The following is a 16,476-nucleotide window of genomic DNA, read 5'->3' as shown; positions in this document are numbered from 1 at the left end:
TTTTAACAATCCTTCGTATATTGCCTATTAATTTATTTTGTCTTCAAACTATACGACTTTCCCCCAACAGCCTACACAATATTCTGATATTTTGATACGTTCATGGCCATCATATGTATGGCCATTATATGCCCAGCTGGTGGGCTATAGGTAGGTATCTACTTAAAATTTGATACAATAGTTTTAATTTTAATATTATAATATAACATTTTATTATTTACTACTTACTATAACCTACTATAGGTACCTATCTTAGTCTACCTCATATATGTAATAATAAACATCAAGTAAGAGTGTTGGACTGCGTCTATAATATAAAGTAAAACAGTTACAAAAAAAATACATAAAATCTGATTATAATTTATATCTTTAATTTATTTGAACTGGTTGAACAAAAGAATAATTATTTGCACAGTTACCTATATACTATATAACTATATCGTAATTACCTTGGGTTATAGCTAATACTATTGAGTACTTATAATGATAAATAAAATATTTATAATTAAATATATATATTTATATATATATCAGTACTATAATAAGTTATACACATATACATTTATAAATTATAAATTATATGTACACATTTATAATTTATTTATTTTACGAAATAATAGTTTGAAATTTGAATAATCTCATTTTTTTTAGCCAAATCTCAAACGTTGATCCCCATTTAACTCATCTGATTCACGGATCAAATGTCAAATGGTGCCAATATAGGTATTGAAAAAAGTGTCTTAATATTTTTTATAATAAACGTCTATTGAATAATCAAATAGTTTTAGTTAACATCATTTGCATGAATGTATTGCATGCATATTTTATAAAAATTATTTGAATAATTTCTTTTTTATAACAAGAAAACTTTTTAAACTTAGTGCTGGGCCACCATTGATGCCCTATGCTCTTCTAAGTCACTAAAATTAAGTAAAATGTTTTAAAATGTTATTATTTTTGAATTTTCTGATTCTCTTTTTTAGTGGCAACATGACGTACATTTAATTTAATCTATTATATGGCAACACCGTAATATTGTTTACTCTTATTGATAGTGCTATCAATATTTTAAATATTTGGTGATTCATCAATCGAGTCGGCACTTGGTATATTTATTATTTTAGGTGCAACGAACACCAGTTGTAAACACGAAACTGCCAACTGGCTTTACTATTTTCTACACAATATTGTAGCTCACATAGATTCTAAATTGGACTATAGTAAAGCCACTATACAGTTTCACTTATTGTTCGGAATACAACCAATATTCGATTAAAATGGGTAAAGAGGAATCAATTACTGACGATAAACAAATCAAGATCAATAAATGGGATTACCTTGCCGTAAAAAATACTCTTGATGACGCGGTGAAGGAAGTATTAATTACAAAATATAACCATGTCGAGGACTTTTCTTTGATTGACTATCGTTTGCTAATATGCACATTTGCTGTGTTAGTCGCTGGATTTGCACTTGGCTGGGATTTCTTCAATCCATTCCCCAAGTCGCGCTTTGTTCTTACGGTATGTGTTGCTTTATATTTCATTACCATGGGTGCAATCACATTATACACAACATACATGGAAAAAGGCATATTTGCCGTGACTTTGGAACGAGATGAAAGCGGTTTTAATCCAGATGTTGTTTGGGAAGCCAGCAGTTATATAAAAAAACATACTGGTATGTACTATTTGACCATGGTCCGTAAAGATGCTGTTGGAGCAGATATCAGAGAGCGTGAAATATCCAAATCAGTTGCAAATTATTTTGATGAAGAAGGAACATTATGTCAAGATGTGGTGGAGAATGAGGTAACCAAAATGAGAGAAGCTGTTTTGAAATTGAAGAAAATTGAATAATTTATATTGTTAGATTAATGAAAGATTCTCATGATTAAAACAAATTAAGGAATAAATATTAATTATGTTTTATTATAAATTAATTTAGTTTGATTAAAAATATTTGATTGATTTTGCAATGTATATATTCATCCAGTGTTAATTTATAAACTATACAAATATAAATATAATAATAATAATAATAATTTAATTTGGGTATTATGATTATCATTTAAATGTGAATAGAACAATTGTTGGATTATATTACAAATATTTATAATTGGGAAACCCAGGTATTGGATCCTCTATTAAGTCATTATTCAATGTTCGAAGCATACCTAATGTAGGTGAATTGTGAGAAGCTTCAAAAACTAAAGTTTTCTGCATTGATTCCATTAAATTCATAATAGAGTACAATAATTACTAATCAGCAGTACATACATCTCTTAAAACTGTGATACTCATTGAAGTATGTTTTCTTGACTTGTATTTTATTCCTGTATCATTATTATTAAACAAGAAATCATATTTACCATAAGAAAATATTTCTAAATTCTAATAGATCTACTTTAACATGTTATTAATTATGCTAAAATAGTAAAAATATAATAGTTAATTTAAATATTTACATTTATCTATTAAAAATTTGAATTTTGTGAATACAATTTAAATAATATGCACATCAGTTTGCTCTCAGTACTAAGGTGTTCAATTCAAAAACATTTATTTGAAAATGTTCAATATTATTCAGGTATAGATTTTTTTCATAAAAATGTGATTTTTTGTTATTTGATGATGAAAACAATTTCTACTTTTGGTAAAATCTCATCCTAGTATTTTGCATTTAAAGGCAATATGCATTATTCAAACGTTACATACATAATCTAATTTTAAATAGGAAAATAAATATAATATAGGTAAAAATTATAAAGTAATATTTATTAAAACTCACTAGTATACTCTATTTCATATCTACAAGTACAGAAATTGTTGATTTATATTATGTATAAATTTATCAAGGTAATACAAACAATAAACAAAAGATTTTAAAAAAGTACGAGTGTTATGCCATATTTAATCATATTTTCCGTTAGGAATGTATGGGTAAAATAATTTTTTTTTGAACTTCAATCTTATTAAAATAAATATAGTAGTATACATTTTGAATAAAACAGAAAATAATGAATACATCATTTATTTGAAATTTAAATGCCTACCTGTTCAATATCATCTATCATAATATGAATACTAAACCTCATTTTGTTTGGATTATTCTAATTTTCACATTAATTTTGTTTAAATTTTATAATTAGTTTGGAGAATTTACCCATTCCTCCTCTTAATGAATATGCTAAATGTTAACAATAATAAACTTCATTCAAAAATAAAATTAACAATTTGATTTTTTATTTAAATGTTTATTGACAGAATCTTTAAGAAGTTGAATAACTTGAGGTGGATTTTTAGCTTGAATAACTGCGGTTCCAGACACAATCATATTTGCTCCTGCCTATAAAAAATAAACAATACTTTTATGTTGACTGATACAAAATTAAATGGTCTTAAAACTATAGAGATTTAATTTATTGATATAATTAGGCAGTAAATATTTGTATACTCAGTGGATTAGTCATAAACATCTTGGGTAAATACTAATGAACTATGAAAAACAGCTTAAGGATGTTGAAAGCAAACCATTTTTAAGGGGTTGGATTAAGGCGATAGTCTATATCCATTGTGAGTGATGTGTGACTGATCATTTGTGTGCCTAAGTTCCCCAAATGCTTTATGTGGTTAAAGATATACGGCTTACATTCTTGGAAATCAGTAACATAAATACGCGCAGTCACACGTCACTATATTTTACAGTAATAGTATATTTCAACATGAAAGTCCTAAAAAGTGGAAGAAAAAAGTCACCGCTTTCAACAACTTTAACTTTAAGAAGTGTACTTGGTAGCTTAACTACACAGATGGTTAACTTGGGAGCAACAAAGGGTGCAAGGGGCTATGGCATTTATTATTTATTTATGGAAAAAGTGTTATTATATGTATTTAAAACAATATAATATGAAATGATTAATATTATGAAATATTTTACAGTATTTTCAATTAATATTCATTTATATCTCTACACAATATTAAATTTTTAAAAGTGACTAGTGAGTGGGTATACAGCGTTAGCTTACCCTCCATTATGCTACTGATTAAATTAAAAATAAAATACTTTATGTTTAATACCTATATAATACATATTTCATTAAATATGTTATAATAAATATATAACTAATTGATTTTAAGTAGTAAAAGCAGCATTTTTAACTAACTGAAATACTGATTCATTTGAAAAATAACACAATTTATCTCTATAGAACGAATAGTATGGTCATTAAATAAATAATATAAGAATAAAGAATTAAAAACGTATTAAGATTTTTTAAATTAAAACATAATGACCATCATCTACAATGTTAAGTTACTTAAATCAGCATTGGTAATGTGTGTGACCTACCAGGTCAGTACAGATCTACTGCACTTTTGAAGATTAAGTGTACGAGTATAACTTACCATTTTCAATAGCCTAAACTCACAATAGGTTGTAGGTACTATATATATTATAGTGTCATAGTATGAGCATGTGATTATGACAATTGAACGTTAATTGGAGTGAATGACAGTATTCTAGGTAAGTCACATACTATACCTAAATATACCTGATAGTAGGTACATGACATGGTTTAATAATGCTCTTAAAATCATATTATGTAAGTACTTCCATTCTAAAGAATAATAAGTTAAAAAATGTATTTAATCGTATAGTATACTATTTACCATAGCGCAAACATCTATGTTATTTGGACCGATACCTCCATCAACTTCAATGTCCATTGTGGGATATTTTTCTCTCAACAATTCTATTTTTGGCATCATGTCTTTCATAAATTTCTGACCACCAAATCCAGGTTCAACCGTCATCACTAAAATCATATCAGCCATATCTATATATTCTTCAACACATGTAACCGGAGTGCCAGGTTTTATTGCTAAGCCTACTTTCATGCCAGCTTCTTTAATTTTGCGGCATACTAAAGGAACATCATCACATGGCTCAATATGAAATGTATATTGGTTTACATTAGCATCAGCCATAGCAGAAATCCACTAATAAATAAAATTAAAAAAACATGAATATTAGGCATTATACACAAAATATTATAAATGCATATTTGTTCTATACTATGTCTAGAAGTAGAATAGACCGGGCGAGGAACTTGTTCCATCAGGGCAGGTAGCAGCTCCCACATAACAGCATAGGTAGTGACCGATAGAAGGGGAAAAAGAACCGGTATATTCTACTTTAAGACACAGTATATATAATATTTTACTTGAATTGGATTTTGAACCATCATGTGCGTTTCAAATACAGTGTTGGGTAACTTAGTTCTTAGACATTTCACTACTGGATGTCCAAAAGTTAGATTAGGAACAAAAGTTCCATCCATAACATCCAAGTGTAAATAATCTGCTCCACTATCTATCAACTTTTGGGATTCATCATACAACTGTGATAAATCAGCATTCAAAATAGATGGTCCGATTTTACAAGACAATGTTTTGGCCATTTTCTAAAAAAAAAAAATTGAATTATCTAATGTATTTTTGATTTTAATATACAGTAGAACCTCACTAATTTGGACAAACTGGGGATCCAGGTTAAGTGTAGTGTTTTTTTATGTGGGAATGTATTGGGAAATTTTTGACTTACTCCATAAAATATAGATTTTGTTAGATTTTTATTTATACATTAAATTGCTATTGTGATTGAAGTTTCAAGTTTGGACCATTGTTAGTTCACCAGTATACCACATCAGTATTGATTTTCATAAAATCAATTGTTTGGTCATGAATACTTAAGTATTTGTACATAAATGTAGAAGGAATCAAAATTTAGATTAGAAAGTCAGGGTCTTGCATCACACAGTTAGCAAGTACATGTTATCGTACGGTCTAGAAAACTGTTGAAACAATTTAAATTAACTTACTAAGCAGAGAACGTTCAGAAAGTTGACCTTCAGCGGGCACGTTACAAAGAAAACAGAAAACAGGATTTTGGGAAGTACACACTTTAATCGTACCGTAATACCGTTACTGCTTACTGAACAGAAAAGAGATAACCGACTGTTTAGTGTTTTCAATTTTGTGAGGACTGAAGACTCATTTGTTAGGAGGGTACACTGCACGCACGAGCGCGGTCGAGCAGCGTGTACGTCAAACTTGCGACTTCGGTGATAAGCATCTATTAGTACAAAGTTTAGAACGCTCGCCGAGCCGCAATACTAAACCAAAAGGTGAAAGGGAACGAATTATTAATTAATATAGGTTCTATTTTTTTACATATACGAAAGAACAACGAAACTCCGACACTCCGTCGGCTGTCGGCCGATCCGAGCACGTGTAGAGTGTAGACTCGTGCGTCAGGGGGTAAAAAAGAAGGGGAAATGGGCCACGGCCGACGGGTGTTATCGAATCAGCCGTGGGCGAGAGCGTCATGTGTTTCACCGCGTTATCGCGCGATTGGATGACCTTATGATCTCAATAACTTGTCGACGAGAATGCGGGGCCGCGGGGGAACCATGGCTCTCCGTATTGGTCGTCCGACTGGCGGCGGTGGCTAACTGGACGCTAGGTAGACAGGAACCAGCGAGACCATCATGGAAGAAACGCGCGGACGGGTGACGTCTGACGTTACACATGGACACCGGAGCAAAGAAGGATCGCTGTGACGTCATGGGTGGGCGGAGCCGGACGCACCAGCAACCTCGCGCCCGTTGACCGCGTCGCACGAACAAGAAATCCTCATCCATTGTGTTGGTCTTGCACTGTTTGTTACAGCCGTTCATCTATTCCTTCGTTGTCATCTGGGCGCACAAGAACTTTGTTGGTGCTTAACACACACTCTCGGACAAACGACTCAAAAGTTTCCGACGACCATTTCGTTTCAATTATTCGCTGTGGAGGTTTTAAAGGTGCCGCACGACCATGGAGAAAATATCAAGTAGTAAAAACGGTAGTAGTAACAAAAGAAACAATAGCCTGTTGTCGATAATGCGCGACTGGCAGACGGCATGCTACGGCTTGGAGAACTCGGTGTCTGACACCGAGCCCTCGCAATACTCCATCTCTCTTTGCCCTGGGCCTCAGTGGTGGTCCTGATGTCCCCCATGCCGCAATTGTAGCCAAACGCAACAGAGAGGGCAGCAGCGGCATGGGCAAGCTTATTCAATCGGAGCTCTCTGTACTGGAATCACAACCAGTGCATGAATTCGAACTTTTGGAGGACGTGAAGAAACAATATGCGGTACGGATTACGTTTGGGATGCAGATCACGGCCGACGTGGACATACAATGGGATACAATATTGTCAGGCCGCAAGCTCTACATACAGGTGAGTTGTAACTTGTGGGTACTCACAGCAGGATATTGTTGTCGCCCTACCGTTACTGGGTGAGCGACCTCAACGTTTTTGGAACAAAACACATATCGTTATGGAATTTTGAACAATCTGATTCTGTGTGTGAGAGAGGGTATACTATAGGGTTTATTCATGTATTATGTGGATTTCATTCTCTGTGTTGCTTAACGATTCCATACATGTTCTTGTTCAAGGTCATGATAACATTTTTATCTGTTTTAATATTATGTTTACAAAATTCATAATATGATTATCAATTTATGTCTAAGGAATGTCAGCCAGAAAATGTAATGTTTTGCACAACATAATATTATTTGTTACGTAGACGGTATATTCTGTATAAGTACCCTATCTGCAATAATATATTTGGTGCATGGGTACATGTTTTCTATTTACATTGGTTAGGTGCCACAAATTGAGTTAAAAAAAAATAACTAACTTTAATTTGTGGTAGGTAGGTACTGACATAGTATTTAGTAGTATTTTGCTCCATGCAACTCTCATCTTCGATATATTTCAATTAAGATTTTTCATCATTTGAAAGGTGTATGTACCTACCTAGGTATACCTAAATCAAAATATGATAAATCTTATCTTATATTTTAGAGTAATTGTATATATCTGCATGAGGCAGATTATTTTTACTAAAACAGGCACTTCCTCGTATTATTATTGACATTTTAAATTGGTTTATTTACCTACTTAAGTACACAGGCACTAAAAGAGTTTAAACATAGGTGAAACTTGGTTCCGACACTTTTTCTAGGTGACTATTAGAATTTATATTTTAAGTTTAATTTCTATTGGTCTTATAATATATATTATTATTAAAATATTAAATAATTTGATACTACCCCCAATAACTAAACTTTATATTATAAAAATATTGTTTGTTTTAAATACTATAATTTTCATTAACATGCTCTGTAGTCATACAAATTAATTAAATTATTGACATCAAATTTAACTGTCAAAGAGTATTATGTTGTGTATTTACATAAAATAAATATAAATATAAATTCAGTAAGTATAGTTCCATTTAATGTCTGTTGTAAAAAATATTGGTTTCTATTAGTTAATTTAGATAAGCTATTAAAATATTAAACATGTATTTTAACATTATAAATATTTAATATTGATAATTTTTTTTAAATCAATTTATCTACCTACAACCTGCTAACAAATTCTAATAAGCCAATTAAATTATCTAAATTATTTTACCATTCTAATATATTTTATTGATAATATTGTGAGATTATTAGTTACTTTTTATTTTTATCTTAGTTATAATTATTATTATTTTTTAACTTTTTGTCCTTGTTGCTGAATATATTTTGTACTATCTGCCAGCATTTAATTGGACAAAATTATCTTAATATTTTATATTTATATATTTTAATTATTATTTATCTTTTAACCATAAAAGTGCATTTGTATTTCAGTTGTTTAATCTATTTAATGTTAAAGTAGACATGCAGATAATAAAAAATTAATGAATTAGTAATTTACAAAATCAAAAATAAGAAATATATACCTAATGCACTTATTTTTTTATTAAACTTACGGATTACTACTAATATCATTAGATTGTGGATTGGCTGAAAATAAAATTATAGGGCTTAAGCAAAGGGCAAAATACATTTAGATACCTTATTAAAGAACATAGATAAAAATATAAAACAATTATTAATTTTTTATTCTTTTACCTGCTATTTATTGTGAGTACCTAATTTTTTCAATGAATCATTCAGAAAATTAAATTGAACATTACTTAACCCTGAGATAATCGTGTTTTGTGCTACCTAAGTAAGGTTTTTTGCATTAAACAATACACATTTTCAAGTCACATTTACTTATATACAATTGTAACCATTTTTCTATACCAATTAATGTTTTAAAGTCATCAATTATATCTACAACATTGACTTCAAAGTACTCTATTTTAGGTAATACAATTTAATTTGTAGTTAGATATATATTGTTACTTAAAATCAACACAGCTACTAATTACTATATTCTGTAGTATTCCCAGAGTCACACCTACCAACTGATATTCTACGTTTGATTGACTGAAAAGTTAAGAAGATATCAGCAAACTGTTTATTTTCACTCTTTTGTCCTCGTTGACATAAGCAAACACATCCACACTATATATTTTATTTATCTTTTTCTGTAACTTGATGATTTTATCATGGAACACAAAAATTATAGGAAATAATATTTTTAATGGTACAAATCTATTGGTCTAAATATTATCTCATAACAATTTAATAGGTATGCATTTAAATTTACAAACATTTTTTTTTATTTTTCAGTCAAATAGGTAATAAAATATAAAACCGATATATCAAATTCTCAACAACTTTTTCATCTATAATTTTCCGCGACTTTTATCCTAGATTTTATCTATGTTGTGTGTGAGACAGAAAGAAAACAAATATTGCACTGAGATCAGTGAGATCCTTTTAAAGCCCTAGTCAGCACAAATGATGAGTATAGGCAACAGTATCGGTTCTATTAGTGGGGATGGAATCTAGTCATTGGTTCTCAACCAAGGTGTCAAGAACCCAGCATAGTAGGGACATAAAATATCAATGAGAAAAGAAAAAATAAATGTTTTGATTAAAGTCTAATTATTGCCATCCATCAAGGGAACAACATAATATATACGTATATTACTAACTTTATATGTTCATTATTATTATTTTTAGTTTGTTAATTTTAAGTGTTTATTGGACCTTGCAACTCAAATATATAATTATCATTTTTCTTCTAAAATGTACAATTCAAATTGTTTGATATATTTATGTTATTGTGACAAAGTTTTTGATACTAGCTGCTAAGGGTGACTTGAAACAAAAAAGGTTAAGAACCAGTGGTATTGATGTACTGTTTTTACTTGTTTTGTCCGTCGGCCAAGGCCTGACCATTCTTAAATTGAAGAAAGTGTGTATAATATATTAAAAATATAAATCTCAGCATTAATTTTATGGTCTATACTTGATTAGTTAGTGGATGAGGTCTATAAGTATAACTTATTTTTATATTTGTGTGTATGTATGGGCATTACAAAAAAAATAAAATAAATGTGATTTCTTGCCGCTGGGGTATTTAATACTTTTTATCTAGTAATTTTAAACTAAATTGTAAGAATACCTATATAATTCTGATTAATATTAATCCTTGTCTCATATTTTTCTCACAATTTATGGTGATTGCAACATTTTTATCAGAGTTGATAGTTTATTTTATAAATAAATAATATCTAATAAAATATACTATTATAATTTTTTAAATTATGTTTATGTTAGTATCTATCTATTCTTATCTTTATTTTTTCTAAGTGATTATCATTTATTGTTAAAGTATTTTTTTCCTATTCATTTTTTAATTTATTGACAATAAGTTTTTTTATGCTGTAAACATTTTAAATATAAATTTTACTTTAACATTTGGGCCCAACTTGAAAATATTGATATGATTATAGTTTTTTAGAAGAAAAATATTATTTTAGTTGATTATAAGACTTGTGATGTGTTAGGTGCATATTTACTAAATTAGCCTATATTTATGGGACCTAATTTACCTGGCCAAAGTTAACTTTATAGCATGAATAGAAGTCCAAATCAAGTTCTATATTTAGGATTACTGAATTTGCTTATTTTTTAGGTGGCGGATGCGCAAAGACCAGTTGGATCAAAAGAAGGTTTTTTGGCCATGCTGGAATATGCAGAAGAATATTTAAATGTATCTCATATAATTGTCTGCTTTGCCAAGAATCATCCTGAACGCAACGTACTGGTCAGAGGTTTCATGTTCTTGGGATTTTCGTTACAACCTCCAGGGCTCAACAAGATTGTACCACATGCTGCTATTGATAACTTTAACCATTACATGGTGTACGATGTCGAATCATAATTTCATTAAGTTTCTATCATTCTTAAAAGTAAAAAAATATTAAAATAATTTCAAAATTATAAGTATTTAAACTGTAGGATATATAGTTGAATTCGATTGTCAATGCTGCCACTACCCCTCTTTGTTGCTCTTAACATTATTATTATTAAATGTGTAAATTGATGCTTATTTAATCATACAATAATTAAGTAGTTTAATTACTCTATATTTTAAAATCATTTTTTGCTTTTGTTTATTACTTACATAGATAAATACTTTTTTTTAACAATCATGTAAATGAAATTACAATTTTTTTTCTAATTTGTCTCAATTTTTATTTTTTAGATTAAGAATAATTTATAGTTATAAAAAAAAACACAATAATTATATATTTAAATGGGTATCAATCTGTTTTTATTTATTTACCTTTTATGGAAAACTATCGGTAATCTTGTAGTAAATCAAAAACGGTTAAGGAAATTGTATTTTTGTATGATACAAAAATGTAAATGAAAAAATTATTCCATACAATTAATTATACATTCGAGTGTTAAACAATTGACAAATAAGTATTTATCAATAGTTGAACCTTGCAACAGAAGTATTGATTAAAAAGTAAAAACAAGTACTTAATTTGTTGATTAAAGGCATTATAATATAATGTATGTTTGATCAATTCTATCAATAATATACTGTGTTAATGACACAGCTATAAATGGCATCTATTGTAGGCTGTAGCTGTTAATAAACAATCATTAACAAGTAAATCACTGATTCAAATAAAAATTGTGCTTGTACAAAAATAATTTTTTAATAGTTAAATCAGGAAATTGTGACTATAATATTGTTATACTCATTGTTATGAAACATTAGCATTGAATTAAAATTTTTTTTAATTAATTATTATGAACCTAAGAAGGTTTATCTGAGGTTAAGTTGAATAAAAAGCTATAAAGATTTGTGTAACAGATAAAATCATTGCTGACTCATTAAAAATGAAAGTTGAAAGTTTTTATACAAATGTAAAGTAATATTAGGTACATATTATTATATACAGAATGATTCACCAAGCATGCTCACCCCCATTTTTCACTTAATAAATTTATTCAAATTCTGATTTTTGGAATTTTAGATTCAGAGTGGATCGATGAATGTATTTATTTTACAATGATGTAAAATAATTGAAACAGTGCTTTGATTTTCAACTCCGGTATTTTTTCTGCGTGGAAAGTGAAACTAGTTGGTGAATTCTCAGTAGATAAGAGTCGGGAAAAAAAAAGGAAAAACTTGAATTTTTAGATTTTGGTGTATCTCAACAAAAACTTTACCGCAGATACATGAAATTTTCATTGAATGCTTATATTAGAATTTTCTATATACCACTCTTATTTTAAATCATTCATGTAGGTATATAACATTTTAGATTTTACTTGGTTGACATCAATAAAAAAACATATTTTCATAGTTTAATTCTATGAGTTATTTTTACAGGGGCATGTTTATTTTTTGGTTTTTCCGAGGTTATCTTTCTGGTTACCAAAGATGTACCATCATTATAGTAGGTAGTTAAGTACCTGTATACACCAATATGGAAACTGATAGCTGTATTGGCGGGTGGCTTATAACTTATGATAAATTATTATTGAATTAGATTAATTAGTTGTCTACTAAGCTGTGCCTGCAGCGTCTGCAGCTAAGAAGAATTTTTTTATTTATATTTAGTATATTATAATAATAAAACTATTATTATAATTTACAAATAACCCTCCAGGTTTTTCTACAACATAACATTAACTATTTTACATTAATTATTCTCTGATATTATTAATATTGGTAAAAATAGTAAAATGAAGAAATAATGTTGTCGCCTTAAAAAAAATAATAACTACCTGTCGATAACAAAAATGTATTATTATTATTTCATCATATTATCACATCATTAAATTAAAAGAAACTGATAATTATATATTTATGTTGGTTTCGATCGCATTATCTATATCTACTAAGTACCACAATGACGTGTTATTATATTATCAAAGTACTCAGTAGCAAGTAACAATAAATTTAAGACCACTTAAAAAATAGATATGACTAAAATATACGATATAATTCGATCTACCTATATCCGATGAATTTGAAAATATTTACTCGAGTAGCTTATTTAATTGCATTAAAAAAGTTTTATCTAATCAGTTGTACTTTAACTTATTTTTTCGTTATAAATTAACGTTATGTATTTTGCCACTATACGTATTACACATAATATAGTCCCTTATGTTTACTTTAAGTCAATTACGGATTACGTGCGTACGTATACAAGCATAATAGGTGTGCATAATACTTATGCATATTGTTGTGATGTATTATATGATACCTAGATTACCTAAAAAAATAAATAGGTATCTACTAATACCTACTACAGAAGTACAGAATAATTAATATTCCGTGATAATATTATAGTCTATGGATTTTGCAACGTTGTTTACCTTATCCGTAGTCCATATTAGTGATTACTAATTATAATAGTTAAAATCGAAACATAATAATATTATCTAAATTACTATATTTAAACTCAACTTCAATTATTTATTTAAGACGATAATATATATTGTTATTTATTACTAGGGCTAGAATTTATATGCAATAAAAAGTTGAAAAAATATACATTTTATTTACCAAAAAAATGAAAAATGATGCACAAATTGTTTTTTAATTTCTATCTACATGGGTAATAACATAATACTTATTATTTTTCACATAAAAATCAGAAACTGCAACCTAATTAATAACTATTATTTATTAGAAGTACCTACTTATTATTACATTAGATAGGTATTGCTGTAATGATGTTTCTTTTAAATTTTGAAACACGACTGACCGGAGATTAAATCGATGAATGGATTTATATTGACTAAAATTTGTCGAAAACCAAAAATAATGAATATCGGTCTGAGTAGACGCAAGATAAGATTAGAATGAAAATTTAAGACAATTCGACAAACAACCCAATAATTATAAACATTCGTTAAATAAATACCATTTAAAATTCATAGGATTTTCGAAAATCAAATTATGTAATTATGTTCAAAACTTCAAAATAATTATACAAAATATGCAAAAACAAATTGTTATATTTAAACGGGAATAGATAATCCAAATCTTGGGCATATCTGACAACCAATCGATTTGGACTCGAGAAAAAAATATTGCAAATATGTATAAATCCCAGCCCTATTTATTACCTATAGCCTACATTGGCTATATTGCGATATGTCTTTATAGTAAACTATAATACTTTCTTAGTTTTTTTCTTCATTGTTATGTTTTGAGTGTTTTGATGATATACAAAACGATTTAACGATCAATTATTTAATAGGTAACTTAATATTTATTGGTTATGATATTGTAACCTGACGGCTCATTTCGAATAGATTTTAGAACTTATAGTTATTGGTCATACTTGTTGTATAGTTTATAATAATTAATGCGTACCTATTATAGGTACCTAATTTATAGGTACTCACTACTTTTATTTATTTAGTACCTATACTTGGTAGGGCCGTTAGCCATTAACCAGTAAAGGGTACCTTAGGTAGTAGGTACCAATATTAATATTTATCAGTTAATATTTTAAAAGTTATTTAAGCAGTTAATTATATTTAACAGTTTCTACAGTTGCGATCGGAGCCATGAGCTCTACAAAATAATGATGTGCTCAATTTTTTTTATACCATCTTAACTGAGTTCTCTCTTAAGGTTCTTACCTCGTTGAAGTACATGTTTAAAAAAAACAATAATAATAAATTGTGTAATAGCTGAACGCCTGAATTGCAACTGTTCCAAATTTTTAAATTACCTTTTTACTAATATAGGTAAGTAGGTAGATGCCTATGGGTTAGTAACTAACTTTGTACAATCATACTTATATATTAAATCGATAATCTCAATCTGTTTATATCTACATATTTTAAAGTGTTGTGACAACGATAAGAAAAAATTAAGTTTTCTGGAAAACCTGGATTTCGTTCATCCTGAGTACCTATCTACCTAACGAGAGACGTAAGAATGGAGGAGGACCAATGTTTTATTTACAAAGTGATTCTTCAATTTGTAAACACTTATTATCTTGAAAAATACTTTAATGTTTTCGGATTTATCTTTTTACAGTTAGAATGTTAATTTTTTTTTTACGTTTTACTTTTTTGAATGACAGTATCTTGTCTTTTTGTAACACACTTAAATGTGAATTAGTTTTTATGTGAAATATCTATTGGCAGTCTTGGAGGGCTGATCCTGGTGGGTCACTGAGGACAAGTTCCTCTCCCGTTCACAAAAAATTATATACTATACATTTTCTAAATGTTCTTAATTTAAGTGTCCCAACCCCGCCTTACAAAGATTCAGATTTGAATGGGTAAGAGCGACTCATATGCTGTGACAGCAAATAGCATGACGCAAAGTAAATAATAAAGAAAAATTTATAATACTACAATTTGTAATTTTGCAACAAATGATTCCAATCCCTATGAAAAAATTCCTTGAACACAAAATACATTATAAATATTTGTCTTGTACTTAATATCTATGCATTAGAGAGGTCAATATTTAAAATTCTTAATAGTTTTCAAAAGCTATAGGAAATACAAACAAAAAATTGAGTTAAAACGGAAATTTTTACGCAAAAACCAGTTATCAAAAAAATTAATTTTGGTTTTTAGTGTAACTCTAAAAAAATGACCATTAATACATGAAATTTTCACAGAATATTTTTGTTACCTTTTACTTTACACCATAACATTTTTATAATATTTTGACTCATGTTAAACTATTTATAGGCGTATGATATTTTTGATTATTATTATAATTTTTTCGATTTATGTCTATAAAAAAATGTTAGCTATGTCAAAAAACTTGAAAATATAATACAAGATTCCTCATAAATTGTTGTTACTGAAAATTCAAGTTGAGCATAAGTCCACAATAATTTTTACGACCATCTGAATTTTAAATGTTGACAAAATATGTAAAAATCATGAAAATTTGCAAATTATTTTAAGTTAAAAATTCTTAAAAAAATTTCTTTTCATATCTATGATTTGGTGTTTCACATCTGCCAGACACCCAGACATTCCGTGATGAATTACTTTTATTTTATTATATTCAATAATCTTTACAGTTTATTCTGTCATTTATTATCTTTTTAACCGTTTAAGCGCACCTTTTTATTAAGTACAATTAAAAACTGTTATTGTGCATTAACCCCTGTTT

The 16,476-nt window shown here is 28.5% G+C and overlaps 3 protein-coding genes across 7 annotated transcripts; 2 read left to right on the top strand and 1 right to left on the bottom strand.

Moving 5' to 3' along the window:
* The first annotated feature begins 1,073 nt into the window (after positions 1–1,073).
* LOC111038974 (probable signal peptidase complex subunit 2) lies at positions 1,074–1,873 on the top strand. Its single transcript, XM_022322250.1, has one exon. It carries the CDS (start codon positions 1,278–1,280, stop codon positions 1,857–1,859), a length of 582 nt encoding a protein of 193 aa, XP_022177942.1. The 5' UTR covers positions 1,074–1,277; the 3' UTR covers positions 1,860–1,873.
* An 883-nt stretch (positions 1,874–2,756) lies between these two features.
* LOC111038972 (ribulose-phosphate 3-epimerase) lies at positions 2,757–6,310 on the bottom strand. Of its 5 annotated transcripts, none has more exons than XM_022322245.1 (4): positions 5,882–6,310; positions 5,225–5,464; positions 4,671–5,000; positions 2,757–3,348 (listed from the first exon to the last, which is right to left on the bottom strand). In XM_022322245.1, the coding sequence occupies exons 2-4, from the start codon at positions 5,459–5,461 to the stop codon at positions 3,229–3,231; spliced, it is 687 nt and encodes a 228-aa protein (XP_022177937.1). In that variant the 5' UTR covers positions 5,462–5,464; positions 5,882–6,310; the 3' UTR covers positions 2,757–3,228. The 5 variants fall into 5 exon arrangements, with proteins under 5 accessions (XP_022177937.1, XP_022177940.1, XP_022177936.1 ...); XM_022322248.1 differs by having other exon boundaries at positions 5,975–6,310; XM_022322244.1 differs by having other exon boundaries at positions 5,894–6,108.
* Positions 6,311–6,682: 372 nt separating this feature from the next.
* On the top strand, positions 6,683–11,379 carry LOC111038975 (ornithine decarboxylase antizyme 1). The gene is given in 3 exon segments (XM_022322252.1): positions 6,683–7,284; positions 10,981–11,164; positions 11,167–11,379. Coding segments are annotated over 3 exon segments (387 nt in total). The 5' UTR covers positions 6,683–7,104; the 3' UTR covers positions 11,190–11,379.
* Positions 11,380–16,476: the final 5,097 nt, after the last annotated feature.

The sequence above is a fragment of the Myzus persicae genome, unplaced genomic scaffold (genome assembly GCF_001856785.1).
Source record: "Myzus persicae strain clone G006 unplaced genomic scaffold, MPER_G0061.0, whole genome shotgun sequence".
Taxonomy (NCBI): Eukaryota; Metazoa; Arthropoda; class Insecta; order Hemiptera; family Aphididae; genus Myzus; species Myzus persicae.
This window is presented reverse-complemented; position numbering and strand designations above follow the sequence as displayed.